Source organism: Montipora capricornis, chromosome 13, assembly GCF_036669925.1.
Source record: "Montipora capricornis isolate CH-2021 chromosome 13, ASM3666992v2, whole genome shotgun sequence".
Lineage (NCBI taxonomy): Eukaryota > Metazoa > Cnidaria > Anthozoa > Scleractinia > Acroporidae > Montipora > Montipora capricornis.
Genome location: NC_090895.1, coordinates 3,859,528 through 3,872,745, shown reverse-complemented (window position 1 = coordinate 3,872,745; position 13,218 = coordinate 3,859,528). Strand labels below are relative to the sequence as shown.

At 39.9% G+C, this 13,218-nt stretch overlaps 1 protein-coding gene across 1 annotated transcript in view; it reads right to left on the bottom strand.

The window, feature by feature from the left end:
• LOC138029726 (fibroblast growth factor receptor 3-like) overlaps nucleotides 1-11,482 on the bottom strand; it is a 58,819-nt gene extending 47,337 nt beyond the window's left edge. Inside the window, exons 1-2 of the mRNA XM_068877485.1 lie at nucleotides 11,395-11,482; nucleotides 9,904-10,284 (exon numbers count right to left, since the gene is read on the bottom strand). Of these exons, the coding sequence (XP_068733586.1) occupies nucleotides 9,904-10,284; nucleotides 11,395-11,470 (457 nt within the window). The 5' untranslated portion in view covers nucleotides 11,471-11,482. The remainder of the gene's footprint in view (nucleotides 1-9,903; nucleotides 10,285-11,394) is intronic.
• Nucleotides 11,483-13,218: the final 1,736 nt, after the last annotated feature.

The window sequence follows — 13,218 nt, the reverse complement described above, 5'->3', positions numbered from 1 at the left end:
GCGCCTTCAATATATCTATCATGACCAAAATACTGAGCAACATCTATTTCACGTGAAATCCAGTTGGATTCCACCGATTCAACGGTCAGTTGCTCTTGAGACTTACTTAGAAGAAGTCAAAATACTCTTTTTTTTTTAAGAACGTCAATTTTGGAGCTGAGGCTGAACGTTCTTATATATATTTACGACGTGAGGCTGAAACGTTCTTAAGATGTTCTTAAATACATTGTGTAGTATTTCAATGTAACCAGGAAACCTATCAAAGGTTCTTAAAAATAAGAACTGCTCATTAACAAAGTGGGATGTGTATAATGCAATGAGAAAACCAATGTCATGTTATAAAATATGCCCTTAAGTATTTTGGTTAATTTACAGTTATTTACCTTTATTTCATGCTTTCATTTAAAATAAAAATAAGTAAAATAAAAAAGTTCTTAATCAACTCTCAGCCTGAGGAATGTTGTTCTTAACACGTACTTAAAATTTTTGATTTATTACTGTAATTGTGAAATGTGAAAGTTTGTTGGGTGGCCACGGTAAGGTGAGTTGCACTGTAGTCTCAGCCTTACGTTCTTATAAAAAAAGTTCTGATATAAAACAAAAGAGTATTCGTATAGAACGTCAATCCGGCGGCAATTCGCTGACATTTCGTATCCTTTTTTAAATTTCGGGTCACATGGCGCCATGTGGGTTAAAAAGAATTCGGCAAACTTGATGGATAAAGATTGAAACTAAAAGCGTGATATTTGAAATTTCGAATAATAATTTGTCCAATATTGTCCATCATCTGTCGTCCATCGTCTATCGTCCAGAATTCGTCGACTGTGTTTTAGCGCATGCACAAGTTGTTAAAAATGTGTGCAATACTGCCGTGTCCGTCTAATTTAGCGGCTTATAAAGAGCTGTGACTTCAACCGATAATAGACACATTATTACCAGTTTCCTTAGAAGCCTACCAAGAACAGCAAGTTGAATGGTCCTTGTCCAAGTTTTTATTCCGCCTCCAGATGTAAGCACCTCGCAACGGTATTTTCCCTCGTCAGCAGTAGTTACATTCAACACAATCAGTGTCATTTTGGTTGGAACCCATGTTGCACTGAAACGACCTACAAACTTACTATCACCTGGGATAATACCTGGTGAAGGGAAATATTGTGCAACAGTATCACCTTCAAAACTCATCGTCACTGATAAAACACTCAAGTCTGCCGTTAGACTGAAGTTACAGCTTATTTCTTCATTGATAAATCCTTTGGTTAGATTCTTGTGAGTTGTGGAAAGACTTCCTGCATCTGTGATTGTCTCAAACGGAGGAGGCTCATACCAAGTAATGTTGCCGCCATCTGAAACATGATCACTACAGAAATGCTTATAAATTCAATAATCATTACATTTGCATTATGTGTAGAATCCAAGTAGAATATAACGAAACAAAGGGTTAATGGAGTTTCTAGCTGTCATAATTTACGCCAGTCTTGACGTTTTAAACGGAATTGCGAGTACTTTGCAGCTCAGTGTTAATTTTAGATTTCGGTTAAAGCGATGTAAAGACCCCAGGACTGCCGTGTAAATTTCCGTATTATTCAAACGTGAACATCCCGTTTTTTAAAATATACGACTGACATCTAAGCATTTCTGAACAAAACGTACACCAGTCTCTATCGTTTCAATCATCATCAATCATGCTTTCAATCATCGTACAGAATTCTGATAATTGCATAATATCGAATCGATTTTAAATGTTAATAAAGATGTCACGCTGTTTCATCAACCCCGGAAACTAGAAGAGTGTTGCGGAATCATTTTCCCTCAGTCACGTTTTTGACTTGAACCCGCCGAATATCCAGTGCTTTTGCGAAATAACAGCCCACTCGTTATACAAAATTAGTGTTGTTTGTTATTTCTTGTCCACACAGCCAGTGTTGCAGAAGTAGCACATTAGCGACCATTAGCAAATTGCATTCTCTTCAAAATATCTGAGAGCATCAACAGTAATGTTGAATTGCGGAATTTTTATCGTGTTTCGCGACAAACCGTGGTAAACATTTAAGAAAATATGATCGAAAATACACAGAGAAGTAATATATCAAGCACAAGAAGGAGTGTTTCATTGGATATTCAAACACCGAGAAGCGAGTTGAACCGAACGAGACCGAAAGCCGATTTTTTGACCGATTTTTTTGTTTATTGCTGTCAGCTCAGAGGTGTTTGATCGCTGCAAACTGTATACGCTAATGACGATGAATTTTGTACTTTATGCAGAAGTATAATTATTTCCATATACCTTATATTGCTTTCTCGGGTTAGTAACGGGAGCTCTGCTTTTAGGCTTGGCTAAATCTGTACAGCGTTAACTTTTGAAATCACACATGTTCCGATATTGCTATTAATAAGCGTATTATTAGCGATACTTGACAAACTGATAATAATTCAAAACTCGAAGAGCAATGTACTTACCCGCTAAATGCATTATGCCTCCAAAAATCAAGCAAACGGTAGCCGGTGGTATACTCTTATGGTCGAAGACCGCCATACTGAATACCTTCTCCTCAGTTCTTTTGCTTCGCCAATCAACCGTGTTTATGAATCATGGGACGAAAAGCCGCATATTTAAAGTGGTGAATGGTAGAGGAAATTTGCCTTATAGTGTACTACTGTTTTAACAGTGCCTCTTGAAGTGGAAGTTAACAAAATCTTCCAAAAAACGAAAAAGATTCAGTATTCCCTACCTTAGTTCGGGGAAGAACACTTGCCAACTGTTTCAACAACCACTTATGGAACTTGACTTGCCGTATCGTTCGTTCACTTGTAACGCAATGATTGGAGAAGCTGAAGGAAACTACTTCCTATTTGGGTTTTAATTTCAAAATATTCCCCCTCTTTTTTTTTTTTTTTTTTTCATATAATACATATCTCTTAAGAATTATTAGGCAATGTGAGCAAGAAGGAATTCAAATCGCGCCGGTTCAAGCCTGGATTTCTTTTCAGGCTCCTTTACAACTGTATTATTTGCTGAATTTACATGACCTCTCAGACATAACTAATAAACTATTTAATCATCCCTTTCATTTTCCGGTTGAGACAAGGCCGGGAAATCACTTTCCCTGAAGATCAGCTATATCAATACATTCCTAAAACTCACGTTGATATGCTAGATATTGCGAGATAGAAAGGACGACGTACATAAATCAGCTGTTGTTAAGGATGTTTATTATATGGCTTTTATTATATGGCTCTGTCTCACGAGGACTGGGAGCTACAAAATTGACGAATTTGATTGGCTAAAATCACGCATAGATGGAAAGCGAAGGACTTTTAATGCCGTGTTTACACTTGAGCGTTTACCGCGGCTACGATTGACCAAGGTCAAATTAATAAACCATGTTACATTCGTTCACTGTTTACACCGGTGTCACTGCGGATTTGGACCCCTCGGTCTAGATCTGCTATAGCGGATATGGACCCCCTTTCGAGGATTTGGACCCCCTGTAAATAAGCGTTCTTCAAGTTTGATTAAGGTAATAAAATTCCTTTGCATATTCTTTTTTAAGTTGCAAAAAAGGCAAAATGAAAATATTAGGTAGTTTTGCTTTTCAAATGATCTCAGATGAAGGCTTATTAAACGTTTTTGAGCTGCGCTGGCAAACATCCCACGCTACAATAGTAGCACTTGCGACGAAGAACAGCGCACCGTCATCCAAGAAAAACTTGTCCGCCTTTTTTTCGCAGGTTTCGCTTTTGGTCTTTTGTCCAGCCCTCGCGGGATACTGATTATCTCTGAGATACTGGTAAACTTGGTTTTATATAATTTGATCTCGGCCATCTCAGTCGAACAGTTATAAACGGAATGATTACTATACTCACTCTTGCGAGGGACACTTTAAATACTTTTAGTGAAAGCGAAGTTTATTGGTCAAAATTAAACTGTTCACTCTTTTGTGTTATAGCAATTGTACTATTTATGAAATCGCAGAATTTCTTTCCCATCTCTTTCTCACTCACGTGTGCTCCACAGGTTTCTCCGTTGCCTTATAGTTTCTGGTCTTTTATTGGCGGCTAAACACTCGCAAACTGCTGGAGAAGGATATTGCTTATGCGAGGAGGCCAGTAGAGGGATGCAAGTATGCAGCATGGAAATTTTGAAACCTTCGATTTCTCAACCTTCTGCCAAGAAGGTGCTTACTCGCCACCGCAATTTTAACAGCTCTAGTGGCTTCATTACCGGCTTGTTGCTGCTCTGTGGCGATATTACTAGCCAGCCTGGCCCTACAAACACAAAGAGGGCGCAAATTGGAAATTCTAGTGTCCCGTTAAAAGGTCTTGTGATTAATGCCAGAAGTATGAGATCGGAACACAAAGTTGGGACTTCTAGAACGAACAATCTAGATCGGATTCAAGACATCGTTTGTTCCGAACACGCCGGCGAAACCTGGCTGAATAGTAACATTCTCGACCAAGAACTTATTCCACTTTCTGACTTTATTTTCTACAGGAAAGACCGTAAGGATCGCAATTGTGGCGGAGTCCTCATTGCTGCTAAAGCTAGTTCCTTTAAATCGTTGCGGGAATATGTACCAGACTTTGAAAATTTAGCGGACTTAGAACTTGTGTGTGCTGAGATGACCACTTTGTGTAACAGGAAAGTGCTGTTTTGCTCGATTTACTGGCCAGATCTCGACGATAATCCAGGCTCCTGGTTGGAGAAATTGAACTTCTTTCTTGATCATGCCGCAGAAAGTTAAGATAATATGGTAATAGGAGGCGACCTGAATTTGTCCAAAATCTCTTGGGACTCACTAGAAAACACTCGAGGCACAAAAGAGGTGGCGTTCTTAGAAATTCTTAATCATCATTTCTTAACACAATTAAACTTTATTCCTACCAGTCGTGATAAAGTGTTAGACCTCGTGATTACGAATGTGCCGGACCATGTTTGCGTGCGTGAGGTGCTCAATCCTAAAGAATCGGATGTGTTCACGGATCATGGCACGGTGTCTTTTAAATTTTACGCATGTGCAAAAGCTACCCACAAAATAAAAAAGAACAGTGTATGATTATAATGGAGAATTTGACGGTCTTCGGGGAGCTCTTGGAGCCTTGAATTTATGTAATCTTATTCAAGTTAGTGATGACATCAACTCGAACTGGACTTACAGGAAGGATGCATTTATAAGCCGCGCACCGGTGGCTCAGTTGGGGTGTCATGCGGGAGGTCGTGAATTCGACTCCGGCCGGACCAACACTCAGGGTCTTAAAATAACTGAGGAGAAAGTGCTGCCTTACTTTGTAATTACATCCGCAAATGGTTAAGACTTTCAAGTCTTTGGGGATAAGGACTATAAATCGTAGGCCCCGTCTCACAATCTTTCAATGCTCAAACTAAAACAACCCACACACTATTCGTAAATAGTAGGGCATGGAGCTCCCGGTGTTGTGGTCAGAGCTCATTTCATTCATTCATTTGCTGGGTGAGATCGCTAATGGACTGATAGCGGCTGCTAGCGGCGCCTATATATGCTGATGTCCGATCTCACCAATAGATCCCTTGCTTGCAAAGCGCATTTTAATATATTAATAGCAAATGCGCTATATAAATTCATTACCATTACCATTAAGCGCGGTTTTGGGTTTTATTCCAACTAAAAAGATCAAGGAAAAAAACACCCCGCCTTGAATCACATGTGAAATTATTCACGTTCTCCGGAAAAAGGAGGCTGCTCGCTCTAAGCTGAAGAAATCTCCTACTGACCATCAACAACAGAAGTTTCGCGAATAGCGCGCAAAGGCTAAGTCAATTATACTCGAGAGCCCAAACGCTTTTGGCCCCTTTTCAAGCTCAGGAATAAAATGCGGACCGTCCCTGAAACGATGAGCTCGGGCGATGTCAATCAGCAGGGTCCTCAGGCATCAACAACACAACAGATTGCCGATCTGTTTAACTCTTATTTTGTGTCGGTCTTCACTGCTCCTGCTGAGGCCCACACTTCGTCAGCACACTTGAGGCCCTCACACTCCACACTAAATGAGCTGGAGATCCCGGTGCAAATGGTTTGCACATCTCTCAAACAGCTTGACGTAAACAAAGCAACTGGATCCGACGGAATTCCAGTGCACCTGCTGAAGGAAACCGCTGACCAGATAGCACCGTCCTTGACCATGTTGTTTAATAAATCCCTGCGGCTAGGGCATTTTCCCGGGGGACTGGAAACTCGCGAACATTGTTCCTATCTTCAAAAGAGGAAAGAGAGATCTTGTGGAGAATTATAGCCCTATTTCTCTTCTCCCTGTCATCTCCAAAGTTCTTGAGTGCTGTGTTCTGGCGAGTCTACGGGATCATATATCCCATCTCATCAGTCGGGAACAGCATGGCTTCTTAGCCGGTAGATCTTGCGTGACGCAGCTCACATTAGTGGTCAACTCGACACCGGTAAACAAACGGACATTAGATATCTCGACATGAGTAAGGCATTCGATAAAGTGGATCACGCCAAGTTACTTGAAAGATTGCACGACTTGTTCCGTTCATACTTACAGGAACGCAAGCAACAGGTTACAGTTCTCTGGTCCACCTCCCGAGAACTGCTAGCTACATCCGGGGTACCACAAGGGGTCCCTACCAGGGCCAATACTTTTCCTGCTGTTTGTGGACGATCTACCAAAAACTGTTAAGACATCAAGAGTTGCCTGTTACGCCGATGACACCAAGATTTTTATGAGCATCGAGTCTATCATAGACTGTAATGCCTTGCAATCCGACCTTAATGACCTTGTCAGCTAGTCCGAATCTTCTGGGCTCATATTTAATCAGTCCAAAAGTAAATACCAGCGCATCCCACGCAAAAGAACACCTGTACAGTACACTTATACCATCAACGAAAGTTTAACGCCTCTGGAATCTTGTCACCTTGGTATGTGGGTGTCAAGCAATATTGCTTCAGACAAACTAGTGATTGAACGGTGCGCGAAAGCCAACAAACTCCTCGGCTTTGTGCACCGAGCCTCTAGATGCATCCAAAGCACCCAAACGCGTCGCACACTGTATCTATCTATCGTCCGGTGCCGTCTCGGCTACGCAACCCAAACATGGTTGCCACAGTCCATTGGCTTGCTAAAGCAAGTTGAAAACGTGTAGCGGCGTGCAACAAGACTTATTTTGAAGCTTCCCTACGGTTGCGATGTAACTGATAAGATCCCCCTTCAAGTAACCAATCTGTTACCTATCTCGTTTTAGCACGAGTTTCTGGATATAGTGTTCTATAAAGCTGTAAATGGCTTAGTTTTAACAGATAGTGAAGCTCTGCCTGTAACTAGACAAACAACGAGATTTACCAAGTCATCGAGCAGCAATGCCATTATTTATATTCCGAAGCGAAGTAGAACTGTAACTTATCAACGTTCTTTCTTCATACGCGCATGCCGCACATGGAATGTTCTGCTCGTTGAGTTACGCACAAGTCACATCTCCCTAGACTCATTTAAGCGTACACTACTTCAATATTACAATAGGGCCCTAGATCTGTACGACGATGACAACATCAGAACCTGGAGAACGTTCTGTCCCAGGTGCAACATAGCGAGGTCTCTCTTGTGCCCGCCGTCGTGCTGCTTCTAGCAATTTGAACTCTTGTTTTGCTTCCTTATTGTATGAGTAGGTTTAGTTATTATTTTTCATTTAAGAGGGATCAACTGTAACTGGCTTGGCAGTAGTGGTCTCCCTGCATAATAATTCTATGTTTATAAGTATTGTATTCTAGTTAGGCGAAGCTGAATAAATAAATAAATAAATAAATAAAATATTCTGTAATTGCTCCAGCGTTTCAAGTACATGAGGAGATATGTTCATAGACCTGTATTTTATCTCATGCATGAAAAAGTAAGCGCTTTCATCCCAAAGTGAACTCCGCATGTTTTCATTGATTAACAGCCGCCATATTGGTGGACCATTTTTCACCAACATGTCGTCTCCACACAAAACTCTGAGAATTGGAGAGGTGGTTTACACAAGTTCTTGGCTTTTTTCGTTGCACGGTTTCGATTTCATAATTTCGTTGCGTGACATTGAAAAGCGATGTACACTCTCTTTTTTTTATAAAGAGAACGTTTTATAAAGAGAACGTTCTTATATATATTTACGACGTGAGGCTGAAACGTTCTTAAGATGTTCTTAAATACATTGTGTAGTATTTCAATGTAACCAGGAAACCTATCAAAGGTTCTTAAAAATAAGAACTGCTCATTAACAAAGTGGGATGTGTATAATGCAATGAGAAAACCAATGTCATGTTATAAAATATGCCCTTAAGTATTTTGGTTAATTTACAGTTATTTACCTTTATTTCATGCTTTCATTTAAAATAAAAATAAGTAAAATAAAAAGTTCTTAATCAACTCTCAGCCTGAGGAATGTTGTTCTTAACACGTACTTAAAATTTTTGATTTATTACTGTAATTGTGAAATGTGAAAGTTTGTTGGGTGGCCACGGTAAGGTGAGTTGCACTGTAGTCTCAGCCTTACGTTCTTATAAAAAAAGTTCTGATATAAAACAAAAGAGTGTACTCATAGAACGTCAATCCGGCGTCAATTCGCTGACATTTCGTATCTTTTCTTAAATTTCGGGTCACATGGCGCCTCGTGGGTTAAAAAAACTTGATGGATAAAGATTGAAACTAAAAGTGTGATATTTGAAATTTCGTATAATAATTAATTTTTCCAATATCGTCCATCGTCTGTCGTCCATCGTCTATCGTCCAGAATCCATCGACTGTGTTTTAGCGCATGCACAAGTCGTTAAAAATGTGTGCAGTACTGTCATGTCCGTCTAATTTGTATAGGTAATCGTATGGGGCCGAGTAAAATTAAAGATTAATATCACGCGTGTTTTCAGAAGTTGCTGAAATTGCCCGAATCGCGCGGCGACGAGAGCAATTTCAGCAACTTCTGAAAACACAAGTGATATTAATCCTTAATTTTACGAGGAACCATTGCGATTACTTGTTAATAACAAAGAGGGCAAAATTTTCTTAACACTGTTGAGGCACCTCGAAAAACAGACAGCTAAGCGGAGTTAAAACACTCGTTCGCTCGGAAGCAAAACAACTAACAAACAGACAAGCAAGTCAACTTGTTCTTTGCGTCCAAAACGAGTATAGATGATTGTTATTTACATCCACTCGAGAGGAAAATACGAGTTTCATTCGTGAACAACTGTAACAACGATTAAACCAAATGTTAAGCTTCAATTTATTTTATTCACCTGTGCTGTATAGGTTTTTTCCACTTGCAAATACGCATCCGTAAACATGGCAAACGGTTTGTCCAAAGAAATCCACCAAATTTGAGCTACTTGTTCCTCCCGTCAATGGCAAATTGTTCTGTGACCTTTTTTGTTGAGCTGCAAGATGTCGTGGTAAACTGAAAGCCCTTGACGAAAGGAATCATTTTGTTTTTCAACTACACAATCCCGCTACGCCGGGCGCCATGTAAGTCGATCCAAGTTTTAAGCTTTTCGTGAAAAAAATATTTTGCCCTTCTTCTTGTCACTCGAAAATTCAAATTCAGATCATCTTTTAAAGCTAGTTCTTAATCTTTATGCCTTTTCGGCGAATGCAGTGCGAATTAAAAGACAAACTTCGATGAAGACGAAGTTGTTTTGCTCAAAGAGAAGAAACCAACTGAATGTGGAAGGCGAACGTTCAGCCAATCAGGAGCAAGAATTTTTGGCGCTCGACCAATCGTGAGCGAGTAATTTTGCCCTCTTCTCAAGCAAAATTAAGAAAAAATACCCTCTTCATTGACCAATCAGCATTCAGTAATTTTGCCCTCTTTGTTATTAAGCGGCTTATAAAGAGCTGTGACTTTAACCGATAATAGACACATTATTACCAGTTTCCTTAGAAGCCTACCAAGAACAGCAACTTGAATGGTCCTTATCCATGTTTTTACACCGTCTCCAAGTGTAAGCACCGCGCAACGATATTCTCCTTCGTCAGCAGTAGTTACATTGAACACAATCAGTGTCATTTTAGTGGGAACCCATGTTGCACTGAAACGACTTACAAAACTACCTGGGATTATACCTGCTGAAGAGACATATGTTGCAACAGTAACACCTTCAAAACTCATCGTCACTGTAATGATACTAAAGTCTGCCGTTAGACTGAAGTTACAGCTTATTTCTTCATTGATAAATCCTTTGGTCAGAGTCGTGTGTGCTGTGGAAATTCTTGCTACATCTGTGATTGTCTCAAACGGAGGAGGCTCATACCAAGTGATGTTGCCGCCATCTGAAACATGATCACTCAGAAGTGCTTATAAATTCTATTATTATAATATTTGCATTATCTGTAGAACAAAGAGTTAGTGGAGTTTCTAGCTGTCATAAGTTACAATAGTCTTGATGTTTTCAAACGGAATTTGGAGTACTTGGCAGTTCAGTATTAGATTTCGGTTAAAGCGATGTAAAGACCTCAGGACTGTTCTGTAAACTTCCGTATTATTCAAACGTGAAAATCCCGTTTTTTAAAATATATGACTGCATGGACATTTAAGCATTACTGAACAAAACGTACACCAGTACACTGCACAAAATAATTGTCTATTCCGTTTCAAATCAACATCCTTGCAATCATTATACAGCATTCTGATAAGTGCATAATACCGCATTATAAATGTTAATAAAGATGTCACGCTGTTCCATGAACCCCGGAAACTAGAACAGTCTCGTTGACTTCAACACGCCGAATATCCAGTCTTTTGCCAAATTACAGCCTACTCGTTATGCAAAGTTTGTGTTGTTTGCTATTTCTTGCTCACACAGCCAGGGTTGCATAAGTAGCACAATAGCAAATTGCATTTCAAAAGATCTGAGAGGATCAAGTGATCGCAAATACACGGAGGTTTCATCGGATATCCAAACACCCAGAAGTGAGTTGACAAACGACGCTGAAGGCTGAGGTTTTTAATCGGTTTTTTGTTTACTGTTGTCAGCTCAGAGGTGTTTGATCACTGTAAACTGCATACACAATCGAATGACGAGTAATCTTGTACTTTATGCATAAGCATAATGATTTCCATATACACTATATTGCTTTCTGAGGTTAGGAACGGTCAGCTCAGAGGTGTTTGATCACTGTAAACTGCATACACGATCGAATGACGATTAATCTTGTACTTTATGCATAAGCATAATTATGTCCACATACACTATATTGCTTTCTGAGGTTAGAAACGGGAGCTCCGCTTTTAGGTTTGGCTAAATCTGTACATTAATGAGTTTGAGAAGTATATAGCGGTAACTATTTTACACATGTTGCAATATTGCTATTAATAAGCGTATTATTAGCGATTCTTGACAAACTGATAGTCATTCAAAACTCGAAGAGCAATATACGCACCCGCTAAATGCATTATCCCTCCAAAGATTAGGTAAAAGGTAGCCGGTCGTATACTCTTATGGTCTAAGACCGCCATATTAAATACCTTGTCCTCAGTGCTTTTGCTTCGCTAATCATCCGTGTAATGAATCATGTGACGAAAAGCCGCATATGGTCGAGGAAATTTGCCTTCTAGTGTATTACTGTTTCAAAGTGCCTCTTGAAGTGGAAGTTAACAAAATCCTCCCAAAAACGAAAAAGATTATTCCCTAGCTTAATCCGGGGAAGAACATTGCTAATTGTGTCGACAACTTTTTGTGGAACTTGGCTTGCCGTATCGTCCGTTTACGCGTAACGCGAGCACAATGATTGGAGCAGCTGAAGGAAACTATTTCCTATTTGGGTTTTAATTTCAAAACATTTTCTTTCTTTTCTTCATTTAATATACATCTCTCTTAAAAATTCTAAGGCAACGTGAGCAAGAAGGGATTCAAATCGCGCCGGTTCAAGCCTGGATTTTTTCAGACTCCTTTACAACTGCATTATTTGCTGAATTTACATGACCTCTCAGACATAAAGAATAAACTATTTAATCATCCCTTTACATTATACGAATTGCGACCAAGCATCATTAGAAGGACATTGAATGAGGAAAAATCACTTGACCTGAGGACCAGGCCTAAGGTTATGTCAATACATTCCTAAAACTCACGTTGATACGCTAGATATTACGAGATAAAAAGGAGGACGAACTTAAATCAGCTTGGAGCTTATCGAACAACTTAAAGAAAGTTGTAAGTAAGTGAGATCATTGCGACAGAAGAAAAAGTGAGCAAGAGTGAATTTAAAAGAACACGCAGGAACGTGCAAAAGCACCGGAGGTGGCTTGACTGAGGCATGTATGGTGTCCATTGGTGACAACAATGTCAGAAATAACAGAGATAAAGGAATGTGGAAGAGGTTACGGATTTTTCATAGTTCAGGCAGTAGCCCTGTTGCTTGCAGCTCAGGAGCAGTCCCTTCGGATCATCTTTGTTAACTACTACATTGAAAAGTCAGCCATCATCGTCATCATCATTAGAATTAGGTTAAAGTAAGTAGTATCTCCGAGTGTTTACCACCACAGAGAACATACCACAACGCCAGGAACTCCATGCCGTACTCTTTGCGTGCAGTTCGATCACCGTCTCATTTGATCGACTTTCCTCTGATCCGTGTAGCTGAAGCTTTGAATACATGAAAAACGGCTCGAGCATTGACGGACGAGGGGGGATAAACAAGGTGCGCACCGAGGACCACAAGTTAATTCACTGCCGCCTGTTACCCTCGTAATATTTACCAACGGCTAAGGGGCTACGGGTCAAGAGCCCATGAAGCGAGGCCGAATGGGCTGTTGACCCAGAAAAAGGCAATAATACAGTTAGCAAATGCAAGTTAAAGAAATAATTATTTGGGAATAAAACGAAAGAAAGCGTCACGCTTTCCGCTACTCGAGGACTCATAGTTACTAATAGTTATTTATTCTTACTGGCTTTACGGTTAGTGAAAATATGGGTTTGGAATTGACCGCGTTTTGGTGTTTCTGGGTACTGCTAAATTAAATAGAAAACTAGTGAATTCCGCGGTAAATTTCACGCGAAAAACCGATATCGCACGAATCACGAAGCGATGAGTGCACTATCGGTTTTTCAAGTGTAATTTACTGTGGAATTCACCAGTTAGGCAATGAATTTTTCTTGAATCGCACGAGTTTTTTTTCATTTTCTTCGCTTTCTTGTTTAGAAAAATTCATCGCCCACGTAGTATCGCATAAGTTTTAAAAGAAAACAAGTAAATCCTCAGCAG